Here is a 22,172-nt window from a genome sequence, read left to right on the forward strand (position 1 = left end):
TGATGGTAAAAGTGATGTGATTTCAGCATTTGTTGCATGTGTATTCACTCAAGATTGCCGGAGCTAGAATAAACAGTGTGTTTAAACACTGAAGCTATTCTTACTGTACCAAATATCTCCACTTGCATCTTCACTTTGTTTTTGTCTTTGCGCTTCTGCATTGCATGTGATTTCTTTCTGTGGCTCTGTGCCACACCATTGCTCTTTGTCCTTTCCACGTATATGTTTTTCAAGCAATTCCTTTACAGACCTGCATTTTATGATCACTTCCAATCTGGTTTTGGTTTTAGGCTCTATTTGACGTAGCAGATTCAAAGTTTCCTGCAGACTGAGCCTAGCCTTCTTTGTGCTTAGTTATCTCACTGTAAAAAAGCCAGAACACACACACAGGTGTAGGTAGAACCTCTTCTTTTTCTACATTGGTTCTATAAATACAGCTCTTGGTTAAAACAACTTAGTATCATTAACTAGAAAATGAGAGGTAGTTGGTGTCATTTTTTTATTCTTGGTTTGTTTTTTTTCTATTTTAGTTACAGCCTCAGAATTTATGAAGCTCTTTGTATAAGTACAATGTTGTATAAACATTATTTTTAAATACAGACCTGACTGTTGGGCCATATAATTACAAAGCGAGGAATGGGATTTCTGACAGTACACTCCTGACACTTTGAAATATAACCATGGACATTGAATGAGAACCACACCTCAAATACCTCTGGGAAAAAACCCTTCAGATGACTTCCATTACTAATATTGGAATAATATTACTGTCTCCCAGATCACAACAAACTTCTCTAGAATTTCTGTTAAGGATGAGGATGAGTGTGTTTCCAGACACATTTCAAGGCACAGCCTGCATTGTTGATGTTCTGGTTGTCAGCTTCAAAACTAAATTTAATATGCTAATGGTACTAGAAACTGCAAACTTGAAGGCGTTTGCTAAAACAGAAATAAGTCTTCATGGGAACAATTAAAGATTTCTATGCTTAAATGCTTCATTAATATGTGACAGTGCATCCTGTTACTAGAGCTGTATGCTGTGAATGGCAAAATTGCACTCCTTATTGCTTGCTTAGAAACTTCACATGGCTTTTTGGGTTTGTTGTCCTGTTTTGTTTTTTGTTTAAAAGAAAAATACCAGTTTCAGTGCCGTATTTGCTTTTTCATTTGTGGACTTAAAGCATTGTCTTGTATTCATATTTCAGTGCTGTGAACAGTTGCTTTTGAAAGCTTTTTGGTGTAAATTACTACACTATCATATTTTGAAGTATATAGGATTTCAAATTTTAAAAATACCCAAACATATAATGATATATATGTATGCATGAGCTCTACTGGGAGCAAAACTGGCAGTGCTGATTCTGTGTCCTCCCTTCACTTCCTTAGGAGGATTAAACGGCAGTTGGAATTTCGTGATCAGATGCTGTTGCGGCACCTTGAGTGTGTAGAATCCAGTTGTGCTCACTAACATAAAGTTCCGTTTGTTTTCCCTGTGTTAACTTGTCATGCAGTGCTAGTATAAGGGGAAAGTATCACAAGCTAATTATGAATTAAACCCCTTAACATCTGTACTAACTGCTTGGTGTTTTGCTGAACAAGAACCAGGGAACTTTGCCACTGCTCAATAAAATAAAATTTAAAAGAAAACCCAGCATCACCGCCACCCCAAACTTGCATATAGAGAAAGATGAGACTGTAATTTTTTTTTTCTTCAGTAAATACAAGAAGTTGTTAACACTTACTTACAGGAAGTTTTAACACTTCTGATTTAAAAATTAGCAAAATCAGATAGACCTTGTTTGCTAAATGTTTCTTTTGAGCTATTTGGCATATACTCAAAAGCTAATTTGAGGAATTGCCAGCACTATTTTGTTCTGGAAGACATATCTGTCCAAAGCTAAGAATGCTGTGAAACACAAAGGAGGAAGGCTGCTTTCAAGCTGCTGTAAAATCTTTTTTTTTTGTTTTCTTATTTGTTTATTTTAATCATAATTTCAGTCAATGCAGTACATCTAGTCAGTAGACACAAATAAGATGGTCTGTTATTAGTTAAAATGTTTGTAATTGGAAGTTACAGATTTTTCTTGCCTCATTTTCCAAGGAAATAGATGATTTGGACCTTATTATTCTTGTTCAGACTTTTAAACAGATTAATGATTATGAACTAGTTTCTAAAACCTTTTTGCAGATGTTTGTTTAGTACTCAAGTTTCAGCAAACTTGATCAAGTACTAATTTTTTAAGATCTGAACTTGGGAAATAGGGACCTGAAGTAACTAAATATAACTGTAACCAGGGATGGGATTGTTCCTGTGCATTTAACTTTGCGTTGGAATAACTCATATTATGGGTCCCAAAATCCACTGCAACTGCCTAAGACAACAGGGTGACAAATCTGGTTTACATATATCTTTCCCATTCTCACAATTTGGCTAAGTAATACTTGGATCCATAGTATTTATTTTGAAAGTCCATTAACAGAAAAGTCCTTTCCAGTTAAGCATGAAATGGAAGAAAAAATGTCAGGGAATTGTTTTTCTCCAGAATTCTATTGGAGAATAAAAGATGGTTCAGTAATGTGCTGGATACAATGGATATTTTGGAGCAAATGTGAGGGATTGATTTTTGTTTCTTTGTTTTCAATAGAGAACAAACACTCATTAATTTCAGTTCAGTATAGCTCTTGTTGAGGATTTTTCCTGGCAGTCAGGAAAATCCTGAATTAAAAGTAGGAACTGTAGTAATGGCTTCTATAAAAGTATGATATTGATTGTAGTATTCTTAACACCTTATGTAGTTTATTGATCACTTACTATTATCTTTTGTCTGCTGTTCACATTCCCACACTTTTAATCCCTTCACTAGCATTTGTGAGTGATTATTACCAAGTATCTCAGTCCTACATAAATAATGTATATAATAATAACATATATAAATAACACTTAGATAAAATGGCTTAAGCTGAATTCCCAACAGTTGATCAATTTTCTTGCTGCCAGCTTACACATCTTAAGTTAAAAAAGGTCCTATTTAATACCTGTGAAGACAGCTACTTATTGATTATAATATGTCACCAGACTGGCATGAAAGAGATCCTTCTGTAAGTATGGAAATTTACTGCAGATACACTAGTAGGAACATTTTGTCATTTGTTATTCAATAGGAACTTTAGGACATTCTGAACAGTATATCACGTGGGCATTTACCTTTCAGGCCATGGCTTGGGTGTATGCTGGAATTCAGCACATCTAACTAAAAATTTTGGGTAGCACCTAGAAACAGGCAGTGAAGCCATGGCAGAGCAGAAAGTACAGATGTTCAGGTCTGGAGGAGTTTGCCCATAGGCACAAGTGCTGCTTTCGGTTCCAAATAAGTGTAATAATTGTCTGTGTGAACAGGAGACTTCCTAGCTGCTCTTCACTCATGAAAGACAATGATACAGATTGTAGTTTACTGGAATATTTGTAGAACAACTGACAGAAATAAGGTCAAACACAGCGAGTGGATATGTTCAAGTGTTGAAATCACTTTTCATGTTTTGTACTTTGCAACTTAGCTTGAATAGAAAGTTTATTAGAAAATAACTTTCTTAATCTTTGAAAATTCCTTACTTACAGTCTGTGAGCAGTCTTGCAGTTGATGGAGGAAATGAGCTCCAAATTGAATCACGGCAGAACAAAGCGTTTTTCCCCTTGCTGTCATTTCATTTAACTCCTTGCTGGTAACGCATCACATCTCTTCATGTGGCAGACGGGCATGTCAGTGTCTTGCTTTGTGAGGTGAAGTAGTAAAACTGGCATTTGCTTCTCATCATTACAGTGTAGAAAGTGGGGGTGTCAGCACTTGGAAGTAGTTTTTGCAAATATTGTCAAGCAGCAGAAGCACACATTTGCAGATAACACATTGAAGTTGGTGTTAACTCACGCACAGCTTCTTGAATACTGGATACTAGCAACTGGGAGAATTTAGTCCTTGTGGGTTTCTGAAACATTCTTTGCCAGGTGATTCTGTAATTTGTGTAGATGTAGTTTTAAGTGTTGCTTCAAGTAAAAATTACTTTTTTATTCTCAAAAGAGGTTCTGTGAGTGACATAGAAACGAAATTTAAGTATTGCAATTTAAGACCTTTCTACTTGGAGTGGAATGTGCACACAGCTGTTGCATTCATTTCTACATACCTGTTTAATACTTGGATATAGTTGTAGCAACTAGTTGTATTTTGTGTGCTGGAATTCAAGGCCTGGCTGTTGCTCTCCAGTCTGTTTTTCATACACAGTGTTCACAGAAAATACACTATGTGTAAGAGTACATCATTCTCTCCAGCTGATGTTTGATGTTGGCTTCTGTTGAAGCTAGATCATCCTAGAGTTCATATAGTTCTGCTGAGGGCTAGGAGGTATCTTTGTGTAAATGTCCTGGGAATACTTGATTTTTATTTAGGGCTAACTGATCCACTCATTTAACTTCTTAGGCATTGACCATTACTTATACAAGTGGATAATAGGATAGATGATGGAAGTGCAAGTGTGCTTCCATATTCTGCTTCCCCTCCATTTGTGTCTCGGGAAAGGGACTGGCAACCTGTAGCCTTATAAAAATTGATTTGGGGACTTTTTTCTTTTTTTATAATACTAAAAATGAGAGAAAATAAGGCAGGTCAGTCTCTTTGTGATCTATGCTCTTTTCCATCAAAATTTGAAAAATTATTTGAAGAAAATAGAGTTGTGCCCCAGTGTGTATTTGAAATATGATTTACAATGCAAACCAAAAACTAGTGACAAAGAAACTGGGTGATACAATGTTTACTCTTCAGACCTGTACATACTTCAAGGAGTCTTGAGTAAAGCTAGCCAAATATCTGCATGCCTTCTTCCAGGTCTGAGATTTTAATCTACTTGTCCAAAAGGATGGCATTTAGAAAATCAGAAATATGTGTGTTTGAAGTTTTCAGGAGACCAAACTTGTGAACTTGATATCAAGGATATATGGAAATGAAAGTAGACAGGAGTTCAACAGCTGACATTCTTTTTCTGTGCCTTTTTGAATTGATTACATAGTAGTTATGGAGTAATTGAGAGTTATACTGGTAACACTTTAACATCTGCTACTTCATGTGTATAAATAGATGTGTTATTCGCCAGGAGTGCATCTTCCTGCCTGAATATCTGTCTCGGAGAAGCAATCCTGTTCTTTGTTTTTTTCTGGCTGTAAATGCCTTGGATGTGTTTAACTCACCAGGTATCTGAAGCAAAGCCTTTCTTAAGGCAGGTGTCAGAGCAAGTAGAGAAGAGTTAAAGAGGATACAGCAAGGGACAAGTTTTGCTCTACGGGACCTATGTGTCACTGCCATTGCTGTTTTTCCAGTGAACCTGTTTTGCCACTGCTCTGCTACATGATATTGAAATCCTGAAATCATCAGATGTGGTTCTCCCATTACTGACAGCATGGAAACATTGAACCAGTCTGCAGAAGCTATCAGAGAGATTGTAAAGTAATAATTTCTGAATGCTGAGTTCCTTCTTATCTATAATGCTTGTGAACTTTTGCTGTCTTACTACAGCAATCGTCATTAATGTTTGTCTTGTCAATTTGTGTATTTTGCTACTCTCTCCGTTATTAACATTTTTGTATGTTTTAATTCAGACTTGTGCATATGTCCACACTTAAAATACTAGAACTATATAGTTAAATAAATTTGAGTTTGACTGAAAGGTCTTTTCCCATTTCAGGGAAAGGTGAGGTTAAAAGCTTACTGTTCTAAACATTTGAAACAAGTGTTCTGTTTTCTAGGACATCTAATATTTTATTTAAAATAACTCCACCATCTAATTTAGGTGTAATGTTTGCTTTGTGTGTGTGTGGAAACTTGCTGAAATTGAAAGTTGCTGAAAGTTGTAAACTGCAACCAAATTTGCATTTCTATGGTATGTTCTGCAACATCGTCACTTAATAAAAACAAAAAAGCAAACTTCTTTTTTCTTGTATGTAAATTGAATGGAATTACAAGTTGAACAAGCAGCCTTAAAGCAGAGGAATAAATAACATTTTGCAAGTATTTCTTTTTAGTAATTTCCAAGTTGTCTTACACCTTTGCATATGTGTGGGATTTGCCTGACAGTAGCCTTCAGTCTGTATAAACATGGAAAAATAATATAAGTGATTTTTAAAATTACATGTCATTTTTTTAGGATAAAAGATCTTGCAGATGCTCTAGAAGAAGGAGGTTGTGATCTTGAAACTGTGAGAAACATCATTCAAGGAAGGCAATTGCCTGCTGATCTAAGGGCCAAAGTCTGGAAGGTAAATATGAGTTTAAATCAGGAAGCAGGAAATACTTGAGGTTGTGTTTCATTGGAGGTAAAAGATTTAATTGCTAGGCATCTCTACAGAAGAGATGTAGTACTGTAATTTTAATATGCATCTGTGTTGATTCAGTTTAAGAATAAGTGGGGTTTTTTTTGGTTTTTTCAGGGTTTTTTTGTTGTTTTTTTTTCCAAATTAAAGAGTTCAGTAATTGAGCAACTGCAAAAAGACACTAAAATATTTAGAGGGCTTTCTATTTTTGTTTTCAGATTGCACTTAATGTTGTAGGAAAGGGGGACAGCCTGGCATCCTGGGATGGCTCCTTAGACCTACCTGAGCAGAGTATAATTCATAAAGATTGCCAAGAACTAATTGGTAAGTTCTGTTACATTTAGATCATCAGTTTAAAAACTTCTGTATTCTCTGTTGTCTTAAGACAATTTATTTCAATTAAATTATCTAAATGATGTTTACATTTTGGAGGAAGCTTTGAGGAGGAAGATGAAAGAGCAGATAAAAATCAGTAATAAACTGTAAGAAAACAATAGTATCTTACCTGTACACAGACTCTGCTGGGGCTGACTTCATGGGAGTTTAAAGTACTGCCTTGTAAATGATAGTTTGCATAGTCAGAAAGCTTTGTGAGATGAAAAAATGGTAGTTGTTTTCCAGGCTCCATCTTTTAAAGCAGACATTCTTTGTATAGTGTCCTTCAGGTTTTTAATTGTGGAAGGCCTGGTTCTTAATCTGGAAACCTGCTGTAGAAGAAAATGCATGTAACATTTGAGAGAAGAAATAAATCAAACATTTTAGACTTCAAAAACTATTTTAAAGAAAGATACTTTTTAATAGCATTTTCAGCAAAATTGAAGGGCTGTGTTTGTGCAAGCAGGGTGCTGCCAGGTCAAAGGAAATAATACTCTGGTGTGTTTGCAAGGAGGTGCCACAGGATCTGCTTGGCAGCTCATCGCAGAACTGGTCAAATCCCTGCTGTGATGCAACAGCATTGATATCAGTGATCACTTGATAGAATCAATGCTGACTCATAAATCAGGATACATCTCATGAGTTCAATAAGAGAATTTTCTGTTTTATTACCTATCACTTTATTTATTTTTGTGCAATTGAAAGTTAAGGCAGAGGATGGAATTGGTGCATGCATAAATACCTTCCATTTCTGAAATGCAGTTCTACAGTTTCTAGCCCTAAAATCTAGTAGGACTTATTTTCCTTTTCTCTGTCCTGTAAAGGAAAGAGATTGGAGTGGAATTTCCACTCTCTGATTTAATCACACTGTCTCTTCAGGAAGATGCAAAGTGTCCTGATTATATTCATAACATATAAAATTAAGCACTTCAGTGTCTGATAGTTCTCCTTTTGTATTTATTGACAAATATTTCATGATATGTAAGGACTTAAACTGATAAAGGGAACAAATGTAAAGTTACTTCAGAAAGACAGTTATATGGAGACTTCAGTTTTTTGTTGGATTAAATGTCTCTACTTCAATGTTTTAGCACAGCAAGTAATCTCCAAATTTAAAGTATATCCTCAGTTGGCATGTGAGTTTTATGTACTGTTTCATTTTTCTGAGAGGCAGAGAAAAGGAATGTCAAATACTGACTGGCTTTGATGGGAAAGTATTAAAGACTTTCGTAATAAATGTGTAATAAAAAATGTGAATTATAAGTTAATGCTGAAATTTAAGTCTGTAAGCCTAGCTGATCTCAAACTTATAATTTGGATAAATTTGTATGTCAGTCAACTTCTGAGGAATTGAAGATCTGCACTGTGGGTTGATCTGTGTTGAAATTCAAATGAATTTGTTGTAGACTTGAGCCTAAGTTGTGTGCTGAGCACATCAAATAGAAGAGGAATATTCTGTGCATTGAAAGAATCTACCTTCTTTCATATAGATCTTGGAAACCCCAAACTTCTTTCATCCTGTTGTTGTGGTATTTAAATTATATTTAAATGACTTATCCTACTAGGTTTATAAAATCACTTGTATTTTGATACCTTTTTTAACGCCTTTCTGTAAGAATTTAATCCAAATAGCCAGTTTTTTGTTTGTCTGGTTTTGTTGGCTTTTTTTTCCCCGATCAGTCCCTATTGGTGCAATTGTGCTATGACATAAACTCATCCAATTTCATTGAAAATCCTTTAACACAGTTTATATTTCTGTGCCTATTTCAGACCAGTTGTCAGTGCCAGAAGAAGAGAAGTCAGTATTAATTTTGGATATTGAGTCTGTTATTACATTTTATTGTAAATCACGCAATGTTAAATACAGTTCTTGCCTCGGCTGGATACATCTGCTCAAACCTCTGGTGCACCTTCATTTGCCCCGCAGTGATTTGTACAACTGCTTCTATGCTATCATGAATAAATTCATTCCAAGGTAAAACTCTTTCTTTTCCATATGTACTATTTTTATTGGCAGTAGCAGTATTCTCTGAAAGATGTCCATGTTGGTTTTGGCTAGAGTAGCAGTGTTTGTAGCCATATTGTCAGATTCTTTCATATGATCATAAATTTCAGTACCTGTTGGTTTAAAATCCAGGAGATGATTGAGTTGCTTTAAGATGCAAAGAGTTAGCATGTGACTCAATATGCCTCTTAAAGAACTGTTCTTCCATGCAATATCAAAACATTTGTTTATGAACTAATTCACATAGCTTATGGGAAAGTGGTTTTTTTGTTCCCTTTCCTAGCATTTTTTATATCTAAAATACTTCTATCCCTTTAGAAACAGCAATTCCTAAGCACTAGTTAAGTCTCAGAATTTCTCTAGAAGTAGTTGATATTTTTTCCCTATGTTCTTTTGAGTTGGGACTGAAATCACTTTTTTCTAAGTTGCTAGATATTTTTAATGACAAATACTACTTTTGAGCTTTTCATGCTGTTATGTAGGTGCTCACACTAAAATAGGTTTTTTATGTATGTTGGACCACTATGACACTTCAGCATGGCTGAATAGTCTGTAATTAAAGATCTTAGTCTGATTGCCTGGAGAGGGGATTCCAGCCTGGCTGATGGATAGGTGCCCAAAGTATGAAAAACACGTTTGCTGTAGTGGCAGGAAGTATTTATCAGTTCCATCACTTGACTCAGCTCATGTCCCTTGCTGCTCTGAGACACTCTTGGGCTCTGTGAGCTATTTGGGGATAGTGGCATTATGGTCACATAACTCATGTGCTTTCAGAAGGCTTTAGAAGCCTTTAGAAGGCTTGCAGAGTATTTGAGCTTCTCTGTAGGAATCTAGGTGGTGTTTCAATGAGATGTAAACTGTTTCCTGGGGTTTTTTTTTCTCTTCAGTGGGAGAATGAAAGCCATAGAAAGGCAATTTATAGTAGATCAGTGAATCTCTGCTCCATTGTTACTGTGCTTTCCTTGTTTTGAGATTTAAATCTGTTTTAAATACTTCTGTATTATATAATCTGTCAATATTGACAGTATTTCATTCTACTGCCTTGTTAATTTAGTGGGGGTTTCAATGTTTGTGGGATTTTTGTTGGTTTGATTTCATTGGTTGTTTTTTGACTCTTGAGGCAAGTTGACTTCATGATCAGTCTCTGTGAATTAAAAGAGCAATGTACAGGAAATTACATAATCACAGATAGTAAAGAATTGCTACTGTAAGTCTGAAAACTGCAATATTACAGGGGAATTTATTATTTTCATTGCTATCTTTTAGGGATTGTTTTATGAAGGGAAGACCCTTTCATCTATTTAGGCTGTTGCTTCAGTACCATGAGCCTGAACTCTGCTCCTTTCTGGACACCAAGAAGATGACTCCAGATTCATATGCACTCAACTGGGTAATAAAGTGAAAGTAGGGAAACATAATGAAAAATAAATTTCTGTTAAAATTTAAGAGGTTTTTATGTTGTCTGTTTATGGAAGAGTAGTACAAGCAATTAGGACTGCATATATTAAAATAAATTGCATGTTTTAATGTTGTGTGGGCTTTTTGTTGTTAGTGTTTAGCATGAGGTATGAGGTCTTGTTAATGTCATGTTTTTATTGTACTGGGTGAGTCCTTATTGAGCCACTGATGTTAGGAACTTCTTGGACTAAGGAATGATAGCAGCTGATGTTCTCTAAAAGCAAGAAGCCCTGATGTTAGTTTTGATTGTGGGCAGCTGTATGTTGTAGATATGGGTAAACATCAATCTAACAGGTCTTTTAAAGCTAAAGTATGAATTATTTTAAAAATCTTGCTGCTAAGAGATACATGTACGTGTTTTAAAATTTAGGCACATTAATTTTACAAATTTTAAAGCATTAGTCATTTCCTCTTCAAAACTTCCTCAAACTGTGAGTAGTTACAAAAATGCTTACCTCAATAATTTTTTATAAAGTTTGTGGAGCAGGACTACAACAACATTTTTGTTTCAATGCTACTTAGTATATGCTATACAAAATCATGATACTGTGCTTGCACAGGCAAAGTCTGTAATTTAATAGAGAAGGCTTTGACCCATGAACTCTTCTAGGTTCTTCTTTCATAATCATTGGCTGTGTAAAACTTTTTTCAATTTTGTGTATTTTCATTTAAAAAAGACTGAAATGAGTTATAAAACTTGAGGTCTGTATTTGGGGGTGGTTTTTCTGGAGTTTTTTTTAAGGCTGCTGCCAATCTTAGTGTAAAAATGTGTCTAGGAAAAATTTTCATATTGTCAAAATCTGCCTTTTGTCAGTCTCACAAGCCTTCAAAAGAGAAATCAGGCCTTTTTTTCCCATTCAATTTCCATTTTTTAATAGAATTTTCCTCAGTAAGTACAAAATTCTTTGAAGTTGTTTATTAGAATTTTGGAACCTAATGAGAAAAATAATCTTCTCTCTGAAAGGTGGTAGTGAAGCAAGCTGGTGTAGCTGCCAGCTCTCAGCACCATGCTTCCTGGTGTACAATTTTAGGAAAAAATCTTACATTTCATTTTATACAATGAGATTACAGTAAAATTCTATGTTTCATCTGTGAAAAATCTCATTCTATATAAGTGTATCACTAATACTTAGAAATATCTAAGCAATGTACAGAGACCTGCCATTGTCGTCTTCATGGACATTTTGTCTTCAGTTGCATTTGAGTCAGAATTGAATAAATCTTTTTATCTTTTGCTATAAAATTATACTAGGAAGTGTTGAAATATTCCATGATAGTGTTTTAAATCAGGTACCAAGCTTTTGAAGCTATAGCTGTGTTGATACAGCATTTGTGTGCATCACCAAGTTGAGTAAGAGCCCAGTGAATTCAGGTGGCAAACATTTCAGTTAGGTGAGATTTTAAATGTTACCTGGCATGTATGGTAAGAAGTTCCTACCTTTTATCTGCTTTGAACTTTGTATATCAGAGAGGATGTATTTTCAAGTGGGAGCATGGGAACAGGCAAAGGGTTTCTTAAAAGGTAATGAAAATTTTCTGATGCTTGCAAATGTTTAATTACTCAGTCATAAAGCATCATAATGTAATGCTAAGTAAGTGATGTTGTCAAACTAATGTGCAACCATGTTCAATTAGCCCAATTCTACTGTGGAAAATAAAAATAATTATGTTTGCAGGATCCTTCCAAAGCCCTAATTGCTATGCTATTTGAGTAAATATATTCTCTTATGATTGTCTTGTTGGTAATTGGTATTTAGCACTGGCTGTGAGCTAAACAGTACTCCAGCTTGATTGTGTTATCTGTGGTTGAATTTGCAAGCCTGGCAGTGTACAGCCAACTTTGCCTTCACACTAGTCATATTTATTCACAGATAATCTGTAGCATTGTGCACTGTTTCCATAAAAATATTTTAGAGGTTAGAACCATCCTTCAATATGCTGTGCAGATGTAGGCCTTATCATAATTTTGTTGGGTTTATTTTCTTTTAGATATCGTGTATCTCTGTTAAAAATGTTTCCCTGATAAGATTGTTCCTGGTAATTGCATTTTCTCACATTATTTTCCAAATTTTTAGCTTGGAAGCCTCTTCTCATACTACTGTTCAGCTGAAGTCACTCAGGCAATATGGGATGGATATCTACAACAAGCAGATCCATTCTTTATTTATTTTTTAATGTTGATCATCCTTGTCAATGCAAAGTAAGTGTGTAGTTAATTCTTTGGGACATTCTTTGCTGACACTGTTTTAATCCAGGTTTGTTTCATTTTGGTTTTACTGACTTAATCTATGCCTGTGACTTTACTGTTTTCAGAGACGTTATCTTAGCACAAGAATCAGATAAAGAAGAAATGATAAGTAAGTACTTCTCTTACATAGCTGCTAGTGAAATATTTATTATATACTCTAATTCCCATTTATTACTATTTTTTGTTGCTAAAGAGCTAGATTGTTTATTTCCATGTGATTTTTCTCATTAACAAATCTCTTCACCCATTAATTCCTTTCTTACTGTTGTTTTGCTGCCCTGTACTTGATCTTCTTTCCTCATTCCTTTTAATACTCCCACACCTAGTTTTATACTTCAGTTTGAAGTACTGGAAACAATCACCAGAAACTGGTCTTTCTAAGCCCAAAGCAACAGCTGTCAAATCCTTCTTTAAATGCACTTGTTGCATTTTCTGGATTGTCTTCATGCACACTTAATTTGAGCTTAATTCATTGTTTTTATAGAAAATGCATTAAATTTCAGTGGAAAATGTAAATAGCTCTTGTCTTTGTATTTTTTTTACAAACATAATGCAATGTAATTAATAATCTCTAGTAGTTCAAAATGAGAGTGCTTGGAATTTTGTGTCTTTGCCATATGGTGCAGAATTACACCCTTGGGTTTTCCTGGACAGAGAACAGTGCTACTGATTAAGTACTCATTTTAAAGGATTCTAGAGGTGAAGCTCTTTAGAAAAGTAGCTAAATTAGAATTAGAACTGAAAGCTAAAACTATGCAGAAGTAAGAATGTGGTAAAAAATAATTTGCATAGAAGGTTCAGACATCTAGAAAAAAAAAGTTTTCTATGAATAAGGAGTATTTCCTGTATCTCCACTTTTCATCTGGAGAGTGGATCAATATTCATGTTTAATCAATACACTAGATTGTTATGCCTTATTAAAATAAGTTCTTTTATGATCTGTGTTGCTTGATTTCTGTGTCTGAATAGTGTTGCATTTATGTTGTTTATTTGTCTCAGAATCCTTAGAAACATCACCAGCCAATCTCGATTTAGAGGATATAGAAGATCTCTTCTCTTTGGCACAATATTACTGTAGCAAAACTCCAGCTTCTTTCAGGAAGGTAATGGAAGTAATTTTGAAATGCTCTTCTTTTTGGCAAGTGTTTAAGCTCCTACTGACAGTAACTTGGAATATTTCATTGTGATTTTTTTTTTTTTTAAGCGATTTTTTCATGTTGTTACTCTGACGATATTTACTGTTAGGACCTTTGAAAGATAAGGTTAAGTGGAATATGTTGAGAGAATCTTCCTTGCAATATTCTCACTTCATGGCTGATAACCTCATTTTCCAAAGTTCTTGTATGAATATTGACATGAATATATCTGTGTATATTGACACAATTGCATTGTAGTACACTGCACAGCAGTGCTAGCTGTATTTGCAATAACAAAGAGGAAAAGGTCTCTATAGATAAATCTATTATCACCTGCAGTTTTTGCAGCTCTTCCTTACTCATGGTATCTGACTTAGTTAATGATGAAATAGAAGTATTTGATAGCCAGTGCCCTCAGCTTGTATGTACTTTGGCTGACCTGTGTAGACAGGTATGGGAGGTTTTTTGTGGGGGGAAAAAAACAAAGCAAACAACCAAAAAACAAATACCAGAGACACTGCATCATGTTGGTGTGGTCAAAGTGGTGAATCAACATGTTTGTAATGGAAGTGCAGACCTTGCCATCATCCTCAGAAAGAATCTCTGATCAAAAGTTTTATTACTGTGTGGACAGGATACACACGTGTGGAACTTCATATTTGCCAGCTTAGTGGATATTGTTTTATTTTAAACTTTCACACATAAAGATAATGGCTTCAGTTAATCTTTATTTTTCTTGCCTTATTAGGACAACCACAGTCTTTTTGGCAGCAGTTTGCTGGGCCTCAAAGATGATGACACAGACTTGAGCCAGGCTCTCTGTCTAGCAGTTTCTGTGTCTGAGATTCTGCAAGCAAACCAGCAACAAGGAGTTAGTATACTGAATTTACCTTCCCCTCACTATTTTACAGAAAAGACTCAATCACTAACCATTAGTTTTAAGAGCTAACAACACAAATGAGTATTTGCTATTTCAGGAAAAATATTTTTGGTCTTGAAGTTGTCTCCCTTGTAAATGATCTGCTGTCTTCAATGCATTTGAGCTGTAGGAAGGAGCATAGGGAGCTTAAGACAGCTGATTTGAATTTGAGGAGTGTGAGCTCAAATACTATCTCACTAATTTGAATTCCTTTCCAAATGTAGCTACTATAGAGGAAAATTTAAAATTCATTACTCAGTACCTTTGAGAAGAATGCTGTTAAGGAATATCTGTCTTTTGTCAATGAAGGGTTTAAATGAAAAAAAGAAAATTTATTAAAATTGTTTCAGTAGAAGTTAATTGGAGACATAGATTCAAGGACTTCACTACAAATATGTAAGACCCATATATGGATCATAATGTAGTTAGATTACAGTGTTTCTTATTGACTACTGACTTCTTGTAGAAGTTTTGTCATTAATAGTTTGGGGTTTTGCCCTGTCCAAATAAAGTTAAGCATCTGTTTATATCCTGTCCAAGTTGGTGGGATATAAACCCATCCTTATACGCTGTGCTGGATAGTAGTGCACTCTTGGATTGTCTCATACCCCCTTTTTTTCCTCTCAGTAGAAGTTATATAATTGCACTTGGATGATCCTTTCCCATGCACAAGCTGATGTATTAATGGAAAGCTGATACTAAAATACTACTGTTAGTCTGGTAACAGACTAGATTAACCAAGTGGTGGAGTAAGTTAGTTTTGAATAGCTCTTAGCCCCTCTGAGCAGTTCCTGTACTACTGGAATTAGTATTGGAATGTAATTGAATTCTGTCAATAATTATGCAATTTTAACATTTAAAAATTTCTCTTTCAGGAAGGAGTGAGATTCTTTGTAGTGGATTGTCGTCCTGCAGAGCAATACAATGCTGGGCATTTATCGACAGCATTTCATTTAGACTCAGATTTGGTTTGTATGCTTTTTGTTTCTTTACTGGTATTTCAATCCTAACTGAGATAGAAGGGGAGAGAAATGCCTGCCTTGAAAAATAAAGTAACCTTAACTTAGGTTCTGGTATGTGGACTAGATGCAGCATCTAGCTATGTGATGATAAGTTTTCAAAAATTAGCTTATCTAAAGGAGATGATAAAACCATTATTTGACTGAGAAGTTTAGCCCTTAATGACATTAGAATGTGGGATTCCAGACTTCCTGTTCTTTGATTAGAAATGGAAACCCATACAGACTAAAGAGTATACATTGCTTGGAGGAGAAATCTCTTTTTAGCATCCTATTTTCCAGTGAAAAGTGTAATTAATTTTTTAAAAGAGCACTTTTTTTCTTTGTCTCTTTTTTTGCCTCAGCCAGTCTTATTACAGTCTGCTTTTACAGGGCATATATCTTGAAAAGAATTTGGATGCTTCTTTAAAATTTTTGCTGTACAATACACAAGTGCATTATTTTTGTGATGTGCACTGAGATGTGCTGTGGATGAATAACTTCAATAAAGATTTTGTACTTCCTATTTGATTATGAATTCCCAATTGAATGTTCAGTCGTAATTATTCTCTATCCTTTTTTCCCCCCAAAATCACTCCCATCTCAGCAGTGTATTCATCATTTCTAGATTAACACTCAACCATTTTACTTTGAGCAGTCTGTGGAAGCTGTATGGAATGATTTATTTGGATATACAACATAAAAGACTATTACACCTTAGTAAAGTTCAATCCTGCATCTAGTATCTTTACCTCTCTAATAAAAATGATGCATTACTCAGTATTATATGCACATATGTAAATATAATATTAAATATAATTACAGAGGAGAGAAAAGGAGGCTGAAGGATGACTTTAGTGCTTTCTATAACTATCTGAAGGAGGCTGTAGCAAGATGGGTGTCAGTCTCTTCTCCCAAGTAAAAAGCAGTAGAACAGGAGGAATAAGTGGCTTCATGTTGCATCAGAGGAAATTTAGATTGGATGTTAGGAAAAATTTCTTCCCTGAAAGGGTTGTCAAGCATTGGAACAGGCTGCCCAGGGAAGGGGTTGAGTCACCATCCCTGGTTTATTACTTGTAGATGTGGCACTTGGGGACGTGGCTTAGCAGTGGAGAGTTGGCAGGGTGAGGTTCATGGTTGGACTTGATAACAAGGGTCTTTTCCAACCTAAATGATTCTTTGATATAGTGTGGTTTTTAACCTAGATTGAAAATCATTTAAGAAAAACTTGCCCTGTCCTATGTGGGTATTCTGCTAGCCTTATTTGAATGTCATATTCAGTGAAGTAGAAATAAGCATTTTAAATTATTAAGTAGTACAAATAGCTGATAGTATATGAAAAAGGAGTCCATGGAAACAAGTCTTAAATTAGATGTGATCAGTTCATATGTATTCAAATTGTATATTGGAATTAATGGTCCTTCATGAACCATGGTGGATGAATGTCACCAAGTTCATCCTTGTTTTTAGAAGTTCAATGCTAGGAAAATATTATAGGGAAAAATCTTTGTGATGAAAAGTCATTAATGGAATTTCAGTGCATTTCACATTCCTGTATGTGTCAAAGTACACAAAAGTTATTGTAAGGAGAGACAATGGGAAAAGAAAGCACTTTGGATTCCATCTCATTTATAGTTAGAGGAAGTAGTGAGATTTAGGACCTGTGTAATAAAGCAGCAGCCTTATCTGTAGGAAAACCCCAGTTAAAATTCAGCTTTACTTACTGATGGCTAGGTTGTGTACTTGTGACTTTGTCTTTCAGTATTTAATCCACTGTACAGACAAGATAATGGGAGCCCCTTCTGGCCCCTCCCTGCCCCCCTCAATCCAGTTACACGTCAAAATTCCCTTATGAGTTTAAATAAGTACCTTTCCCACGAACACAGGTTAAAATTTTAGCTATATTCAGAAAGTCCTCGTTTCTCCATCTCTTTCATATAGAACTTTTGTTTTTGCATGCAGAGCAGGCCTTCATGTATCCCAGCCTTTAATTTTTTTAGAGTACAAAGAATCACAGATACCTCCTTGTACTCTCAATTGTAATTTCTGTTTGCAAATCTTGATACGTAAATGAGAAAAAGCTTAGTGGGGAGACAGCAAGAGAAAGATTTACTAGCATCTAGAAATCCTAGGAAGTTGAAAAGGTTATGAATCTCCGAAGTTCGAATGTGTTGTGCCCAAGCACGCGTGAATATGGAAACAAGTCCCGCTGCTCTATTACCAAATTAATGCAACATGAAGGTTTCCAAAACTTATTACTAGATGCCTTGAGAAGTAAACTAGCAAATGTTAGCTGTATTTTTTTCCTGGGGGGAGCCAGTGGGGTGAGGAAGTAAAGGACCATTCTCAAGTGTTCTTTATGTAACATGAAGTCTCAGTCTGGTTCAGGGTGTATGTGTGTGACTCGCGCAGTGCTGATGTTGCCTTGCTTTGTGCTCAGCAAATTGTAACTATTCTCAAAGTTTGTCTCCTTTCACAGCTTGTGTTACAGTATCTTGTTGTCAAACACCATTTTTTGTTTGTTCATTCCACAGATGCTTCAGAACCCATCAGAATTTGCACAGTCTGTAAAATCCCTGTTAGAAGCACAAAAACAATCTATTGAGTCTGGCTCCATAGCTGGTGGGGAACATCTCTGCTTCATGGGAAGTGGCAGGGAAGAAGAGGATATGTATATGAACATGGTGTTGGCACATTTCTTACAGGTACAATTAAATTGCCACTGATTTAAGAGCTGGAGCAAAGGGTGTCTGCATGTGTCATTGATGGAAAACAGCAAAACATTTTCTCCTTAAAATCTGAACTGGTTTTTGCACTACTCAAGTTTACAGTTTTTAGTAAACAAACTAACCCCTGTTTCATTACCATAATTGCCAAACTCATTCCACAGGTTTTTGCTCTGATCAGAATGATCTTTTTTGTTGCAGAAAAATAAGGAGTATGTTAGCATTGCCAAAGGAGGCTTTATGGGTAAGCTTATTAATAATGAACTTTGACTTGAAAAATCTTGATATCTTAACGCTTAATATTTTTGAGGCTTTTGCTAAAAGCTATTTAAATGAATAGCAGCTAGGTGTCATTTGTCAGGTTTTTGTTTTGTGTAAGTAAACACTGTGCACTTACACATTTGTGGCTAACTCTTGGGGCTCACCCAAATTTCTGAGTGGTGAAAAATTAATTCCAGAACTGGGAAATTCCCTCTTCCAACTTGTCATTATTTATGTTTTAGCCACTGTAGATTATAGATTCATATGAAGATGGAATTTCCTAATTACTATTAACTGCTGTTATGATTTCTTAAATCAGGAGTTCATAATTCTGCAGTTGATGTTGCTGGAAATAATCAGGCTCTACAACAGTAGAGATCTATGCTACAATATGACAGTAGAGGTATTATTAATCATATGTGTGATATTGTAAGAGCTGTCTCCAAGATCAAAGCAGTGATTTATTTTTAATTGCTGCTGTATTCTAAATGTTTACTAAAATAATTAGTATACAAGGTAGATAAATAGGCATTAGATAATTAGATTATCTTAATGCCTTTGTACTGTAAAGAAAAGCTGGGGATTGTTAGAGTGATTGCTGAATTTATCTGTTTTATTGAATTGTGGGGGAGAAATTGTTACTGATTAGTCTTGTGTATAGACAGTATTTTCATCAACAGACTAAGTCCAGTGTAATTCTGGTTGTTTTTAATGGCCTTTTAACAGCCCTCCAACAGCACTTAGCAGATATCAATGTGGAAGGACCAGAAAATGGATATGGCCACTGGATTGCAAGTACTTCAGGCTCAAGAAATAGCATAAACTCTGTTGATGTAAGTGAAATTTTAGCATAAGTGTTACAGTGGGATGGGAACCCTAGGTTTACTGAATGCTTTCTTCACATTCCTTGTTCTAGTCTGTAAAATGCATTATTGCAAGCCATGACTGTTTTCACTTGTGTGTTTAATTTCAAGCTATGATCACAGTCTAGTCAGAGGTGATCTAAACATTTTTATCCTCTTGAGGGAAAGAGTTTGTAGGTAAGAACTTGCTGCTATCATTCTCCAGCAGAATATATGTAATAGACAACTCTTTCTAGGCTCTTACTCTGGGAATAAGTTACTATAAAGTAGCATACAATTTTGCAGCAGAGCTCAGAATGGTATCTTTTCTACAGCTGATATATTATGTGTAGAATTTAGCTTTTAATCTAGATGCAGTGTATCACTAACAGGATTCCTTTGTCTAGATGTCCATAGCAGAGTGCTCAGAAATGTAATCTGTCAAGCTTGCTTTATAGGATGATATTTTCCTCAGTCACATGTCATTGCTGTTATTTGATAGAGCTCTGAAGAAATACTCAGTTGTGTAATTAAGGTTCTACTGAGTACCAAAAAGTAAATTGCTGTTCTGTAGTCTGTTTCCTTTTTAATAAATTCATTGAGATGAAATAGCATAGTTTTATATGATTAATCCTGAGAGGAGTTACTTTTTCAGGGTGATTCTCCAAATGGTTCAGGTGATGGAAAAGGAGTGAAGTCCCTAGTGAATAAAATGACGGTTGCTTTGAAGACTAAGTCTGTGAATGTGAAAGAGAAAGTTATCAGTTTTATTGAAAATACATCTACTCCAGTGGACAGGTGCGTCATTTATCTCACTGCATTAGCTGGGAGAAGTTTATTTCATGTGGCTGTTCTGTAAGTGTGAAAACTTTGCTAATTGAGAACAAGTTGCCTTAAAAAACTGAATATCAGTTTTTTAATTCTCTAACCCTACCCTCATCACACATTTTGTCATGATCCAGGGAGTGTACTGCTGTTCCTTAATATTACAAGGCCAATGTGGGTCCCTGTTGCCTTGAATGCTTATCTAGAATTTGTCATTTAATTTCACTTCTTATAATGTGTCAATTTTGTGTTCAGTCTAAAAGTGAACAATGATTTCAGTTCCTCCCCATCCTGACTCTAATGAAATAGATCAAAGACAGCAGAATTCTGGATAGGTTTTTTCAGTTGGTTGGTTGATTTTGTTCTGTTTTGGTTTTTTCACTGCTGCATCTTGCCAAATTGAGTTCACCTCTTTTAAAGATCCTAATTTTTTTCAAGTCCTTGTGTAAAGCTGCTTTCCTAATCCAGAATTTCAGAATCCACCCTTGTTTAGTTTTTGTGTCTTCAGGAATGAGAATGTGCAAGTAGATTGAAAAACACTTTCAAATTTGGAAGACATCATTCCAAATACATACCTTAACTAAATACAAGAATAGCAGCTTTCATCTGTCGGAGCTTTAAATAAAACACCTGTTGTAGTTCTTTAAATTCTTTGAAGATGTACGTTGAACACCAAGACACTGGTATTCAGGAGTCTCAGAGACCTAGCATGTGTTTGATAGCAGGATTTAAAATATCAAAAGAAGAGTAGTTTTTAATAGTTTTGTTCCTCAGATCATTCCTTCTGTTTTTTTTGGAAAATGTTTTTCTAAATTACTTATTATTACTTTTATTCCACAATTAGAGGAAAAAATTCTTAAGTAGTGTTTGGTAGTAGCTTTTGCTGTGTGAAGAATTAAACTTACACATTTGTGATTAACTCTTAGGGCTTACCCAAATTTCTGAGTGGTGAAAAATTAATGCCAGAATTAGGGAAATTCCCTCTTCCAACTGGTCATTATTTATGTTTTAGCCACTGTAGGTTGCAGATTCATATGAAGATGGAACTTCCTAATTACTATTAACTGCTGTTACGATTTCTTAAATCAGGAGTTCATAATTCTGTAATTAATGTGAAAAAAAAAAACTGAAAGAGGGTAAATTTAGATTAGATATTAGGAAGAAATTCTTTACAGTGAGGGTGGTGAGGTGCTAGCAGAGGCTGCCCAGGGAAGCTGTGGCTGCCCCATCCCTGGCCAATGCTCAAGGCCAGGCTGAATGGAGCTTTAAGCAATGTGGTCTAGTGTGAGATGTCCCTGTGCAGGGCAGGGTGTGGAACATATTGCTCTTTAGGGTCCCTTGCAACCCAAGCCATTCTGTGAAATCAAGTACTGCGTGCATTTAAGCCATAGGTAGCATAAGAAATTCATCTTTTAGGAGATTTTTTTTTTTTTTTGCAAATACTCTTTACCTCATGTCCAGCTTTCTTGAAGCCTTGTTTTTATTTACAAGCATCCTCCTTGAAGAAGGTACATTGCCAATATAGAGAATTTCAGCTATTTATCTGGGTTTTTCCTTTACATTTTTTTAATTCTTTTGTTCTGTCCTCTGCCCCAATGTACTGTAGAATACCTTTCAATATTTCCTGGCCAGACAGAGCAAGCATGGAGCGGTAAGCTTGATAATTAAGCAGTCTGACTAAAACCACCTTTCTTGTATTTAGCATGGCATCACAATGTTTGTAAGCATTGGTTACACTGACAAGATTGCTTGCATATTTTGATATTAATTTAATTTTTTTAAAATATATTAAAACTGTCTTTTTACAAGCACTGGTCAAGAGACTAAAGGAAGAAAAAGAATGTATTGGCAGTGCTTTCTTAGTTTCTGCTTTGTTATTTCTGTCCTCTTCCTTGCTATTGCTTTTTATAGATTTTTTTTTTAACCTGTCATTTCCTATGTGCATTTTATTAGTAACCTGTAATAGTAAAAGACACAAAAAATACTGAACAAATTATGGCTTAAGGTTCTAACAAGAGAGACTATAA

At 35.2% G+C, this 22,172-nt stretch overlaps 1 protein-coding gene across 8 annotated transcripts in view; it reads left to right on the forward strand.

The window, feature by feature from the left end:
* TBC1D23 (TBC1 domain family member 23) overlaps positions 1–22,172 on the forward strand; it is a 37,072-nt gene that overhangs the window by 620 nt on the left and 14,280 nt on the right. For 2 of the 8 annotated variants that reach the window (XR_004499340.1, XR_004499339.1), the window contains exons 1-15: positions 5,443–5,489; positions 6,187–6,298; positions 6,571–6,676; positions 8,498–8,702; positions 9,999–10,122; positions 12,266–12,390; positions 12,504–12,547; positions 13,438–13,541; positions 14,323–14,445; positions 15,369–15,461; positions 18,026–18,196; positions 18,419–18,461; positions 19,205–19,311; positions 19,976–20,118; positions 21,752–21,796. Coding sequence is in view for 6 of the 8 variants with exons in the window: in XM_015623929.3 (XP_015479415.1) it covers positions 5,443–5,489; positions 6,187–6,298; positions 6,571–6,676; positions 8,498–8,702; positions 9,999–10,122; positions 12,266–12,390; positions 12,504–12,547; positions 13,438–13,541; positions 14,323–14,445; positions 15,369–15,461; positions 18,026–18,196; positions 18,419–18,461; positions 19,205–19,311; positions 19,976–20,118; positions 21,752–21,796 (1,592 nt within the window). In the remaining 2 variants the exon portion in view is untranslated. Of the gene's footprint in view, positions 1–1,172; positions 5,490–6,186; positions 6,299–6,570; positions 6,677–8,497; positions 8,703–9,998; positions 10,123–12,265; positions 12,391–12,503; positions 12,548–13,437; positions 13,542–14,322; positions 14,446–15,368; positions 15,462–18,025; positions 18,197–18,418; positions 18,462–19,204; positions 19,312–19,975; positions 20,119–21,751; positions 21,797–22,172 lie in introns of those variants that run through there. The other 6 variants (XM_015623929.3, XM_015623919.3, XM_033517686.1 and 3 more) reach the window with 6 other exon arrangements.

Source organism: Parus major, chromosome 1, assembly GCF_001522545.3.
Source record: "Parus major isolate Abel chromosome 1, Parus_major1.1, whole genome shotgun sequence".
Taxonomy (NCBI): Eukaryota; Metazoa; Chordata; class Aves; order Passeriformes; family Paridae; genus Parus; species Parus major.